At 40.0% G+C, this 14519-nt stretch overlaps 1 protein-coding gene across 1 annotated transcript in view; it reads right to left on the reverse strand.

Annotated features, from left to right (window-relative positions):
* Positions 1-4439: 4439 nt before the first annotated feature.
* LOC124612526 (probable asparagine--tRNA ligase, mitochondrial) overlaps positions 4440-14519 on the reverse strand; it is an 88756-nt gene continuing 78676 nt past the window's right edge. The window contains exons 5-6 of the mRNA XM_047140789.1: positions 12523-12803; positions 4440-4608 (exon numbers count right to left, since the gene is read on the reverse strand). Coding sequence (XP_046996745.1) covers positions 12534-12803 — 270 coding nt within the window. The 3' untranslated portion in view covers positions 4440-4608; positions 12523-12533. The remainder of the gene's footprint in view (positions 4609-12522; positions 12804-14519) is intronic.

Below are 14519 nucleotides of genomic sequence, written 5' to 3' on the forward strand. Positions count from 1 at the left end.
GTGCCAAAGTGCAGTGCCACCCCTCTTCATACAGCATTCTTCTATCGCACGTCACTGTATTTTGCTCTGTGGAATTGAAATGTGTATATTTTGTAATAGATGCCATGAAACTATATTCAGGACAGTGGAAATTGAAATGTCTTGTGGTGCCTCTCCTGCTCCCAGTCAGCCAGTTTGACAGCCTGCCCCTCTTTTAATTTTTTTTAGTGGATGGGATTATTTGTAATCGGGAGAACAAGAACTCTTCAGAAAATTTGCACTCTTTATTGGCTATTAGCTAATAACTTGCTGTCTTGTGCGACATAAAATTAAATATAGGATACATAAAACCAATAACGACAAGAGACAAGTAAGAAAGTACACATTTCTTCAATCCTTAGCTCCTAGCATTTTATCTCTCTAATCTTGCTACAGCTTTACATGGCATGCTTTCCTTTCTGCGAAAGAATCTATTACCTCATCAAAGTTCGTCACAAGTTTTGCTACATGAAAAATCGAAATGTCATTATCTAATACTGAAAAAGCTGTGAATACAAATAATAAATACCCACGACTGGTGTGGTTTCTCGGTCTGATTACATCTATTTTGTCACTGTCTGCTAGGTAAAACAAAATAGGCCTTTCTATATCGCAGCAATTTTGTCACACACACCAAATAAATGAGACTGTTTTGGCACAAACGGTCATTTTATAACACGACAGAATATAATTCATGAAGTACCAATATCAAATGCATATTAGGCCCACTACAAGCAAAAAGCTTTTCACATTTCATTCATATGCACGTTTCTCAAGCATGAGATCGAAAAGTAGTATTATGAAATTTTTATGTAAATTTGGAATCATCTTATTCTTCCATAATTTGTGTGATGCCCTGTTTCTTCTCCTTCTTCGTTCTAACAAACAATCTCGTCATCACCAATTCTATAGCTATTCCTGCCACTGTCAAAATTTGTTCGCCGATTAATTCACTAACCCTGCAGGAATCACCGGTCTAATTATCCCGTGATTATTCTCCAGTTAGGCATTGTTACATGGTCGTACATCACGTTTTCCGCATTACTTCCAGAAAAGAGCTGAAGCGGCTGCTAGCCGGGGGCTGTACAACTGGTCCTTACTAGTGCAGCGATCTGGATTTTTTCTCAAAATTTCATTTTCTTGGATACACGGAGGAGATAATACATTATCTTTCTCACTTGTTTGTTTATTTCCATTCTGGTAGTCTTAATCTATGGATTTCGCTTGTAATTATAACAACACTGATCATTCGCAAACCCAATCAGCCACATAATCAGACAGTGATCGGCAATTATCCATTCAGCTTTACTCCACTCAGCTCGTATAGCCCCATCCTCTTTTGTCTGCGGAAAGTTTATTTCTAGATGTGACGAGGATACTCCTGACAGACATCACGTACACATGCACACATTCAAAAATCAAATTATCATTCATTCAGAAATCAACTTTAAATGTGTTCTAAAATGTTCAACAACCAACAGGGATGCGTTTCAAAATCATATGAGTCATCAGTAGACCAACGTGTGCTGGATGCTAGGCGCTTGCTGAAACAAGATGTTTTTTCTCAAGAATCTGAATTTGGCGCCCCCTTTTCCCAGTAGCATCTAGCTGATTGCTGCGACTGCTTGCACAGGCAACAGCCACATTCCTGTAGCCAGAAGGGGGAGACTCTACTACTCAAATGCAACTCAATTGTGCATGTGCATAAGCCCTCTCTTAATGGCTAAAACGAATCTAAGACTGGTATTACACCATCAAATTTCTTTGTCAAAGGAATTTGATGGTGTAATAGGGAACTTTGTCAAATCTCATCTGTCATCAAACAAATTTGATAAAATCTAGGGCCTCGCTGTAGATTTGATCAAAGAAGTCACTTGTCTTCTGTTCACTTCAATGTGATATTTTACCACGTGGAGCGCTAGCATCGCTGCAGCGTTCTGTCATCCGTAGTGTTTTTATAAACGTTGCCGGTAAATACAATAGGTGTGTACCAAAAACTACAAAATTAATAGAGATGTATGAAGCTGATGAGGCGCTTTACAACATGAGGCACTCTGAATACAAAAATAGATTAAGAAGATTGGAGACCTATCCTAACCTAATCCCTCTCCTGTAGCAAGGAATTGGAGTGTTACAGTGAGTGTGTCTTCTGCAGTTATAGCAGTTCTTAAGTGAGTATTGTGCTTGGTGATATGAGGATACACTTTGCTGAGCACATGCTGAAATGTATGCTCATCCATTCTTAAGTGATTGACGTACGACTTGATTTCCTCTACTATAAGCTCACGTAACAGGTTTTGTTGAATGCTTTTATCGTGTCGTCGTAAAAACCATGGCTTCACCCTGGTACATTTCCTTTTTTTCCCCCCGCTTTTCTTCCACATGTATTGTGGTACATGCAACTGTTGTTGTCAGCCATATTGAACTTTGTCGAAAAATATGATTGTGTAATACTCCTTTTTAGCGCCACATCAAAGATCTTTGTCAAATATATTTGACGAATATTTGATCACATCTTTGACAAAGAAATTTGATAGTGTAATACCGACCTAAAGCCAAGTTTACACGATGACACTAGGTTGCAGGCAACTGCACTACCAGCCACTGTGCACGCGCGCCGTGCATTTGCACAACTTGGTGATGAAACTAAATACTTTCGGCGTGTTCCAACTTTGGCGACACTAGTTGCATGAGTTTTGAGGTTATGCGTGTTCGTAGAGTGTAGACAAACTGAAATATGAAGTGAGGAATGGAGAATAATGTTCGCTTTTTGGATATCTATGCTTTGCATAGGTGTTTGTGGGATTTCAGTGATGCTGACTACAAAAATAAGCAACATATTGCTGCTGCTGAGACCATCATGTGCGATCATAACATAGATGGTCTGACAATATCTGAGTGGCAGGGCAAAATTTATTGAGTTAGGAGCACATATACAACTGAATTAAGAAAAATGCAAGCAAGTGTAATTCTAACTGTGGCAATGCTCTTGTCTACAAGACTAAAATCCCATCGTTTGAGTTGGCCAACTCTTTGTTAAGGTATATCATTGACTATAGGGAAGGCTATACAAATTCAAGAAGCTGCATTCTTTATTCAATATTCAACTATTTAAAACATCGCTGCAGTGTTCCCATTCACGTGTTAGAATATTGAAATATTGCCACTGTAAAGATCTCTCTTCAAGAAAGTAGTTTGCAAACCATTCTCTTCTTAATGTGGCCTCCTTCGAGTAATTATTGTTACTAATATTAATAATTGTTAATGTTAATAATTACTGGTGTTCATGTTAATAATTACTGGTGTTAATGAAATAGCGTCATCAGCAACTAAAAGCGTATCTCATAGCATGCAGAGTGTTCTCGATTGTAATGCACACAATTTGATATGAAATTTCAGTTCTGGTGACAGTGCTTCATGCATTACAGTACCTTTATTCCTTATTGCATAATTAACTCTATTTAGAAGAAATGTGAACAGTTCTGGTGACATTCTAAGATAATTAAAAGAACTTCTACAAACTTCCGTTATAAATTATTTCAGCAAGGATGCTGAGCAACCGAGCTGTCTTTTCTTCATCCAGTCACGAATCGAAACATGTTTCTTTTTTTTTTCTTATGCAGCAATTCCACGCAACAAGCTTTAACACCATCACAACTTTTGCGACGTGCAGCTGCCAAAACTTCCATTTTAGACACGACTCGAGTACCCACAAAGCGACGAAACTGAAGTGTATACTGGTGTCGCCGTGTCATGTATGAAACCACTTGCGTGCAATTCATTCCATGCAACGAGTGGTGCAACCCAATGTCGTCATGTAAACTAGGCTTAATGTAAACAGTTGTGACTTCATGCTCATCGGAGGCAATTTTCTGTTATGAAGCATTGTGTAGTCTTCCTAAAGCCTTTCGCTGTTGGCAGATGCTTGCATGAGCACTGTGTGTCGTAGTATATGGTGCATTTCCATTGCAATTTAAGTTATTTTCATTTTTTCTCTCATTTATGTTTTATTGTTGAAGTATTATTCTGCAGTAGCCGGATCCTATAATATCCTCTGTTAGAGTATTGGTTCTTACCAGTCAAAATTACAAAAATTTAACAGAAAACTAAAACAATGAAAAATTCCCAGAATTGCAAAAAATTAGCGGGTTTTTCCCAGTTTTCTCCTGAATGAAAAAATTCCCGGGTTTTTACCGGATCTCCCAGTTGGCCTGGTTCGTATACACTCTGTACGTACTAAATGGTAGAGGATATTTCTTAACTTTTCTCTAATTTCTAATCTCATGGCTTACATTGTTGACATCTTGGACAACTTACTTCGCTCCGCTTTGGAACCATGCTCACAATACGGCCCATTATGAAGATATTTTTAATACAAATATAACAGCTTATTTATTTACAACAAAATGTACATAAAAAAGCTCAAATGCAAACAGCATTTTATACAGTTGTAGAAATCTTCTTTCCATTTTTTGAGACAGTTTCAGGGGTTCAAGTCATCCTCAAAGGCCATATTATTTCTATCATCACTTCATGGAAGACAGAACACAGTACACTGCAGACATTCCTTCTTGGTTCTTGCTTCAATTCCTAAAACAGAACATACATCTAAAAAATATTTACACCCACATTATACTTATTAAAATGACACATACAATTTATAATGAAAAAAAAAAAAGAACAAGAAAATATCTGGAAAACATACACCAATAAACTTAGTAAAACAGTTTTTTCTCCAAAATTTGCACCAGAGTTCGGCATGATTGTTATTTCATTAGGACATAACAATAGAAGGCAAACAGTCTGTTGCAGAATTACTGCTCTGCTCTGTGAGTAACAAAACGCGGTATAAGTCTGCTAAGTCTTTACTATATCGGGAAACAATCTTATGGCTTTTAATAAGCCTTCAGCTGTTCATGAATGATGTTTAATTGTAATGAAAGACTTCGACATCTTTGTTTTCAGCAGATTTTTGTGTCATTACGTAAGAACAAAGAACTTTTATTTTTCTTCAGAGAATTCAGTCTATTTGTTGGAGGAGAGACATTGTAAAATAATCAAGGCATTCTTGTGGGCCATCACTGTGGAAATTATGACCTCAACAAACACTATGTCAGTAATATTAAAGAATCATTACTAGAATTTCTTTGAATTTATGTATGGAAAGTGTTGTCTGAAGAATACAAGTAGATTTATATGTAAAAGGGTATGTGTTGTTGATTATTTTCATTGAGAATTGGATTCCTTATTACGAAGTACTAAGGCATTCTATAGATCCACAATAATGCAAACTGAACTGTTAGCAAGAACTTGCAGGCACAGTCAATTTTATTTGGAAGAAGTCTATTGTTCTTTTCTCAGTGGATTAATGATATCTATTTGAAGATCTATCAACCAATTTTCAGTAATTATCCTGTCACAGCACACTGACAGATTCTGGTTGATCTATAACGAGAGAGTAACGACTTTACATGAGGTTTCACCTTTCGAGAAGAAGTTGCAGCTTTGATTTGTCAAGGAGCAACCAAACAGACTCCCCAGGAAGCTGTATAACCACTGCCTTATTCAAAGTATAGCAGAGAATTTTACACTGTTAAGTATACTACTCTCAAGTTGAAAAAATTACTTTGCTACCTACCTACAAGCAATCAGAATTTTCTGACTTTTCACATCTATGCAAAGCACTTTAAGTAAGATTCTCTATCTGGCATTTAATATTTTTCATGAGGTTCAAATCAATCAATACAAATCAATAAAATCAATACAAAGTTATTTCAAGTTAGTGTCATTTCCTTTACTTTCATTCATTTTGATAGAGATAGTATGACATAGATTGACTACCTTCATTCTGTCCATCGTTTAAAGATCTGAAATATAAAGTCTGTGTGTTTTTAGTTAAGAATCTGTCTATGACATAGAATTAAATTGCAAGGCATTTTTGGTGGTCTCTCAATACACACATTTTTTGATGAAGTGTCATGTGGTCGCAATGAATGGTACAGCAATATTACTGTTTGAAACTGTAGAATTTTCTATCAACTTTGATCACAAGGCTCTTTTATATTTTATTTGATTCCTAATTTCAATCAATTATGATAATCTTCAGTTCAGTCTGTGTTAAAGAAATTGTATGACAACTACAGAATTTTTAGCCTAGAATAGCAATACAGCAATGCTAAATACATATTTTCAGTATACTGGTAAATGCAAGTAAATTAATATGACGATTCTGGACCACATTTTGATCAATCCAATTCACTGAAGAGTTTCAATCAACTCAATTCACAGCAGGGAAATAGCAGAAAAGGAACTAAAGAGAATGTGAGAATGAAGCATTTTAGAAAAATCTGACAATAGCTATCCCAATAATTTAAGAGTAAAGGTAACAATTCACCGAGACGTAAAGACTTTCAGTGTTCGAAAAGCAAACAAACACAACTGAAAACTTTACTAGTTTTCAGACAAATTCATTTTCATGTCAGGGTAGAACTCACGCACAATAACACGGATCTCATGTAGAAACATACTCTGATCCTGAGCGCTGAGCAAGTCCATCTCTATGTTCGGAAAGCCTCAGTTGAAAGTCACCTGCCAACCTGTGCAGTTCAAGCATTCTTTCACTGCTATCACTTTACTACATAGCATGGCATTGCAGTCTCAGCGTACTGTAACTGCAGGGAACATTCTTCATAACCAAGCATATGTGATCGTACACAGTGCCACTAAATTAATGTTAGAAGAGATAAATGAGGAAGCAAAAATCTCCTTAAAACTGTGCCCGAGAGGTTTGTAGGAGACAATAGCTATTCCAGTTACACAATTAAGAGACTAAAGGATGAGAGGAAAAATGTAGTTACAGGTATTTCCCAAGGCTTCATCACTTCAGGAAAGACACAGGAGGAGGAGATAATTTTATATGTAAGTACACAACTATTTCTTTTTCAGTATTCTGGTGAGAAACCACTGACACTGAACTCCTATATCTGCGTGAATTATAGGTTGTATTGACATAACCTGTTAATCTGATCATTTGCAGACTTGCTAACTGTGGCTTACAAGTTATGTGAGATGTGCATTTGTATGCACGTTTTAGTGGTCAATCTGCACTTCCACTACAGCATGTTTACAAATGAACCTTGTCATATACCAGACTGATACCCCTTCAGTTCACCTACCTACAAGATGGCTGCATCTATCTACAAGATGGGCATCAAGTGAATTCAGGGGTATTTTCTTGTGTGCTAAAAGAGCTTATTTAAGAGGAAATAGTGTCAAATTTAAATTTTCTTTGTTTCATATACTTGCTTTAGGGTCCATTCTTGTCACAAAACTGAATATTAGTGTCCCAGGATAACTTGTTCTTGAAAAAACTTTGTGTATCTGAAGTCCTGATAATCATGACATAACCCGAAATTTTGCATGACACAAACACAAAAAATTCTATTCAAGTTTTCTTGATAGTGTAAAATTCGTCAAAAAAGGCAGCTACTAGTTTCATCAGTGTCTATTATCACAATAATTGAACATTTCTAAATCGTATTTAACTAACATACTTCGTATTGTTTATTAGTTAGATAGATGCCATCTAGGCCTAAATTTTCTAAATTACAAATGTTTAAAAACCTGATCAAACATACTTCATAATATAAATTCTCTAAAAGCAAAGTAATCACTAATTCATTCTTTTGTCATTGTATCTCTAAATCAGTACAAAAACAACAACCACTGCACATAAGACCTTTGCATCGTTTTTTGCTTACATACAGCCGATCTCACGTCCTTGATAAATTTAAAACATTCTTTAAACTTAATTATTCTTTCGAAACCGACCACAAGTGAGGAATGTGCAAGCTGTTATAGGGTAGTGAGTAGAGGGATTTGTTGCCAATCTTGTAGGAAATATTTTCACTAGGGGTGGATGCAGTGGAGAGGATGTAGGGAGAACAGAAAAGGCTCTCTCCTGGAACTCCAGAGTATGCAGCAGGAACATTTTGATTGGGGAACAGGATTGACTGTTTGATTGACTGATTGAGAGGGGTTATTGGACCAAACGGTGAGGTCATCAGTCCCACGATTCTGAAGTGTGTTACAGAAGAAAGAGGGTCTGCTAAAAATGAATGGATCTAGTCAGGGGAGTCAAATTATAAAATAATGAACATTAAACACACACAGTAAAGGCATAAAAGGTGAGACCAAATCTAAAAACTGGAAAAAAGGGGGGAGGTCATGGAGTCACAGACTGAGAAGACTAAAAGAAGTCCCAACTACAACCAACCTGCCCCTGCTCCAAGACTAAAGGAGAACCTTACATCTGGAAATAAAAACCACTTTCACAGAGGAAGCTGAGGACCAGTTCAACTATCCGTGGATTGTCTGCTAATATTAATTTAAGGAATCAGGAAGACTATACTTAACACGACGGGCCGAAAGAAGGGAACATTCCGCCAATATGTGAGATATCATCAGTCTGGCTCTACAACCGCATTGTGGGGGTGGGTCGTTACGTCGGAGGAAACAACGGGTGAACTGGGTATGACTAATACAAGAATGGCATAAAACAGTGCACTATTTCTGAGAGGAGCAGAAAAAAGAGTGCCAAACTGCAGTAGACTCCTTGATTGTGCGGAGTTTATTACTATGAGCAGTAGCACTCCAGATGGCATTCCACACTGTTGGGCAAAGAGAGATTTGATGTAGATCCGCGTATCCGCAGCTGCAATCGTGAAAGGAAGTATCTGATTCTCTAGCCAAACAGTCAGCCAATTCATTCCATGGGATGCTCACATGACTTGGGACCCAGAGAAAGACGATTTAACAGGCGGCATGATCAAGAGTAGAGAGAAGGTCAAGGATAGCAGAGACGAAAGGCTGATGAGAGTAGCATTGGTTGATAGCCTGCAGGCTGCTCATGAAGTCTGAACAAATTAAAACACTGTGTAGGGAGGCCTGAGAAACAAAAAGGAGGGCCCTGTGAATGGCTAGAAGCTCTGCTGTGAACACACTTTATGACCCCAGCAATAAATGGTGCACAAAGCCAGTAGGAGACGTGAAAGCGTATCCCACCCTATCAATAGTCTTAGAACCATGAGTGTAAAAGATGGTGGCACCCTCGAACTCTGCAAAGATGGTACAGACAAGGTGCCGGAAAACCATAGGAGCAACATACCTTAGGACCCTGGAATAGATCAGTCCTAATACATGGTCTAGGCACCATCCAAAAGGGGGGGGGGGGGGGGTATTGGGAGGAAAGACATGGGGTGCAGTCCAATGAGTGGAGATGGAGATCCCAACAGAGGAAAGTGAGACACATGCCAACAGGCAGTCCCACCTGTGGGTGGGTTTTAGGAGGGAGTCATCCCTCATTGGCAAAGAGCACAGGGTACACAGGATGGTCAGGGAATTGGTGAATGGTGATTGTGTAAGAAACAAGGAGTTGGCTCCGTCGGATGTGTAGAGGGGGAATCCCCGCTTCTGTGAGGAGCCGATCAACAGGACTAGTGTGAAAGGCACCAATGGCGAGATGCACCCCACAATGATGGACAGGGTCAAGGAGTTTCAAAGTAGAAGGAGCTGCTGAGCCATAAACCTAATTACGATAATCTAGTCTGGACAAGTCCAGAGAATGTTAAAGATGGAGAAGAGTGGAATGATCTGCACCCCAAGATGTGTGGGCCAGGAGGCAGACAGCATTAAGCTTCCACATACATGCAGTCTTTAGGTGGCGAATGTGAGGCAGCCATGTCAGCTTGTTAGCAAAAGTAAGACACAAGAAACGGGACTGTGCTACAACATCGAGGAGCTGGTTGCCTAAATAAATTTCTGGATCCGGGTGTACTATGGGTCGACGACAAAAACGCATAAATACACGTGTTTTGGAGGGAGAAAACTGGAAGCCATGGGTGGTGGCCCATCGGATGGCACCTTGGAGATGGCGCTCAGCAGACGTTACCAAGTGGGAGCTGCACCAAATACAAAAATCGGCGACATACAATTCCGGGGTAACCAGTGGCCCAACAGAGGTTGCAAGTCCATTGATGACAACGAGGAAGAGTGAGACACTTAGCACAGAACACTGTGGGATACCATTCTCCTGAATCTGAGGGGTGCTGAGTGAAGTGCCAACTCGAACCCGGAAGAGCTGGTAAGATAAAAACTTGCAGATAAAAATCGGAAGGGGAAGGGAAGCCCTAGTCATGGAGGGTAACTAAAATGTGATGGGTAAAAGCCTGTCGGATGGCTGATTCCAATCGGAGTAAATGGTCAGTTGGAGATCGCCCTGTCTGGTAGCTACACTGATACGGGGACAAAGGGCCCCAAGATTCAAGTACCCAACACAATCAGAAATTGGCCATTCTTTCAAGCAGTTTACAAAGTAAATTCACAAGGGTAATTGGACAATACCTGTCAAGAGGCATTGGGTTTTTCCCGGTCTTAAGGACGAGAATAACTATACTGTCTCACCAGTGTGATGGAAAAGTGCCCCTGAGCCAAACATGGTTGAAGACCCTGAGGAGCTGTTGCCTCTAGGGAATGTCCAAGTGTTGGATCATGTGGTTGTGGATGGAATCTGGCCCTGGGGCTGTCTCTCGTGAAGAGCTAAGAGCCTGCACCAATTCCCATTCAGCGAAGGGTGCATTATAGGGCTCAACGTGGTGCGGAATGAAACAGAGGAGGGTCTATTCAACTCTGCATTTCTGCCAGAGAAAGGTGGTAGGGAAGGAAGAGGACGATGATACTGTCGCAAAGTGTGTCGCAAGGTGTTCTGCGAGGACCAATGGATCAGTGCACGGAACACCTTGGAGGTTCAAACCCTGGACAGTTGACTGTCGCTGGCGGACCAGGAGGCTACGGAGCTTTGACCAAACCTGCTATGAAGAGGCATATGTTCCCAGTGAGGAAACGTAGCACTCCCAGCATTCCTTTTTACTCCACTTAACGAGCTTTACCACAGAGATGTTTAAAAGCAAGAAGGTTGGTCTGTGAAGGATGTCACTTAAATCACTGCAGTGCCTGTCAGTGGTCCTGGACAGCAACTGCGACATCCTTCATCCACCATGGAACCAGCCGATGAAAAGGGGGACCTGTGGATATGGGGACAGCAATGCCAGCAGCATGAATAATAGTAGCAGAGATGCCTTGCATGACTACATCAACAGAATTCAAGAGGGGAGTATCAAAGTGGGCAGCAGACTTATATAAAGGCCAATTGGCCCTGCGGAATGCCCAGCATGGGGGCCTGTCTGCCTGGCAACAGCAGGGGAATGATAGAATCACTGGAATGTGGTCACTGTCACAAAGGTCATCATGGGATGACCAATGTAGGGAAGCCACGAGGGCAGGGGAGGAGAATGTGAGATCAATAGCAGAGAAGGTGCCATGAGCAGCACTGAAGTGGGTAGGGGAACCATCAATGCGCAGACACAAATTGAGGTCCGTGATAAGTTGGTAAAATAGGATACTCCTACCCACTGACGTGACACTCCCACATAGTGGATGGTGGGCACTGAAGTTCCCAACGAAGAGAAACAGGGGCGGGTGTTGCTGGATTAAGGTAGACAGTGCAACGTAAGCAAGTGGCCTACCTGGGGGGGGAGTTAAGACATTGCAAATGGTGATTGCCGGAATCATTTGCACTTGAACTGCTATTGCTTCCAAGGTGGTGCATAGGGGGTCCACTCACAAATGACATTGGAGTGACCAAAGTGCAGACCCCACCAGATGCTACCCCGGGGAAAGCATGGTTCCAACAGAACGCTCGATAACCACGAAAAGTTGGTGAGTGGTCATTACGGAAATGCGTTTCTTGAAGAACAAGACAGAATGCAGAATAAGAGGAGACAAGACATTGCAATTCCACTGGATGATCATGTGGCATGAGTCCAAGGTAGACATGAAGAAGCTGAGGAGGAGGTCAGGTCACTTGGTCAGTAGTTGTCACCGACAAGGATGGTGTGACATCCATAAATAAGATGTCAGACACAAGTTGCTAGGGGGGAGATGGCTGTCTTGGGATTTATATTTCTTCTTCTCTTTCTGAAGTGGAGGAGGGCAGGGCACAGGGGGAGCACAGGCTTCTGCTAGATCTGGAACTGAAAGAGAGCAGGCGACCTTGGGGCGCACAGAATGTGCACCTCGCGGTTAAGTGGTGGTAAGTGTCTTCTGGCCTGAGAGACACCAGGGAGAAGAGTCCTGGGAGGGAGTCCAATCACCGGCAGATGCCAAAGAAGGGCGGAACTTCTTCGGTTGGGCACAGGGAGCAGTTACCTGACGGGAGGTTGTGAGAACTTCTGGGGAGGGGGAGGGGAGAGTGGGATGGGGTAAGAACAAATTAGATGCATTTTTACTTATATTACACAGTTCACGCCATAATATTTTGTAAATAATAGCAGAGCTCCTTCAGAGTTGTGTGCACTTCATCCTGAAATATGTAACAAATGTTATTTGACTTTTTCTTTCATTATCCATAAACAACCAAACAAATAATTAACAAAAATAAAAACTCACCAAAACATTGCTCAGGCTTTACAATTATGAGGCCACCGAGGGAATGGAACTGTGTCCCGTATGTTGTGTATGTTCAACAAAGTTTGAAGCAGTCTTTCAAAACCAAGTCCAAATCCACCAGAAGGGACGCTTCCAAAGCGACGTATGTCCAGATACCAGGCAAGTGATTCTTGTAAACCAAGATTCAATAGCTTTTCTTGCAAGACATCTGGGTTGTCTTCACGAATACTTCCACCAACTAATTCACCAACAACGGGTGCCAGCAACTCCAAGGATTCAACCTGTTGCAGTAGAAGACACCTTTCATTTTGTGTTCAATAAAACAGACAAGAGACTTACCTGCTAAACAGTAAGTATCTCAATAATCTGACGTTTATTCAAATATTATTGCAAGAAATTTTTTGTCAATTGCTATCAAGTATGACAACGAGATTTTTGGTGAAATGTGCACAGTTTATACATAGAGTAGTCCATAAGAACCCACAAATTCAAAGTCATAGTCATAATGGTTGTTTAATTACCCATAATAGGGTCAGTTTGACAGGTACATTGCTCAGTACGAGTTTTCAACCTCTTATTGGCCTCAGAGAAATCATTCTTCAGAATTTTTGCGTTTAAGGTTAAGTCTTCTGGATCCCCTCAACTGAATCAAATCTTGAACATTTTATGTTTTGGGAAGAAGATATGGCCTGAAGCTGACAAATCTGGTAAATAAAAGTACAGTTTGGGAAACAACGAGACTTACTTTTTAGTAAACTACTGTTGCACCACTGCTGTCAAATGAGCCAGGGTATTATTGTGTAATTCAGAAAAAAAAAATCACAAGATGTGAGGAAGTCAAGATGAACTGTGGAATACAACTCAATTGCAAAATAAAAATAAAAACTCCAAGTTTACCTTTTATACACACTTTTTCCCATTTTCATCTTATAAGAGATGTTAATGACATTCTCGGGAGGGTTGTGTAAACATTAGTCACTTACACAGGATATTACCAAACTCATTAATATACTTCAAATTGTTATGCAATAAGACAACAATAGATTTGTACTACTTCTTCTATGAGGAATGATAAAGATTATTTACATTTCACATTCACTCACACTGGAGTGTTGATCAATAAAACATTGTATGGCCTCTTTTTGATTGGCTGAAGTCTGTGACAGACACACACTGTATTGTATGCAAGCTTCAACAACATCAACACAGATTTTATTTAATCCCAAGTAAGTGGAAATAAATCACAGAATATAACAGATTCTGACTCTTCTTGAATTAAACAGAAAAAATACTTCTGGAGCCAGATATCTCTTGTCCATTAAAATAATCTGGAGGTTTACAAGACATTGCTTCTTTAGACAGAGATAATGGTAGCAGTGGTGGTGGTGGTGGTTTTTGGGGGGGTACAGTTCTCATCAGTATGGTTATCACTGTTCTCACTAAACATGAATAAAAGAATGGAAACTAAAAGATGAAACAATAAAAACAATTGTGGAAAGGATAGATTGTAGCCATCACACAGAAGAGACGCTGAGTCATAGACAGACACAATCAAAAAGACTCTAGAATATTTACTTGTAAGCTTTTCGACAAAGTCCTGAAACAGAACATACACACATTCACACAAGCACAACTCTCTCTCTCTCTCTCTCTCTCTCACACACACACACACACACACACACACACGTGCAGTCACTGTCTCAGGCACTGGGGGCTAACGTCACAAGAAGGACTTTGCCCAAAAGCTTACAAGTAAATATTTTAACAGTCTCTTTCACTTTGCCTGTCTGCAACTCAATGCTGCCTTTATGTGGTAACTAGCAATCTTTCTTTTCCATAATACTATTGTTAAACATGAATAAATACATTTAGTGAAATGCACAGTCTTTCCTCACAAGTGATATTGCAAAGAAAAAGTCTTACAAACAAATATCTGACTGGAAATATCTGTTTCACTTAAGATCTACATCATCAGGACTCTCCTTATTATGAGGTCG

The sequence above is a fragment of the Schistocerca americana genome, chromosome 4 (genome assembly GCF_021461395.2).
Source record: "Schistocerca americana isolate TAMUIC-IGC-003095 chromosome 4, iqSchAmer2.1, whole genome shotgun sequence".
In the NCBI taxonomy this organism is placed as follows: Eukaryota; Metazoa; Arthropoda; class Insecta; order Orthoptera; family Acrididae; genus Schistocerca; species Schistocerca americana.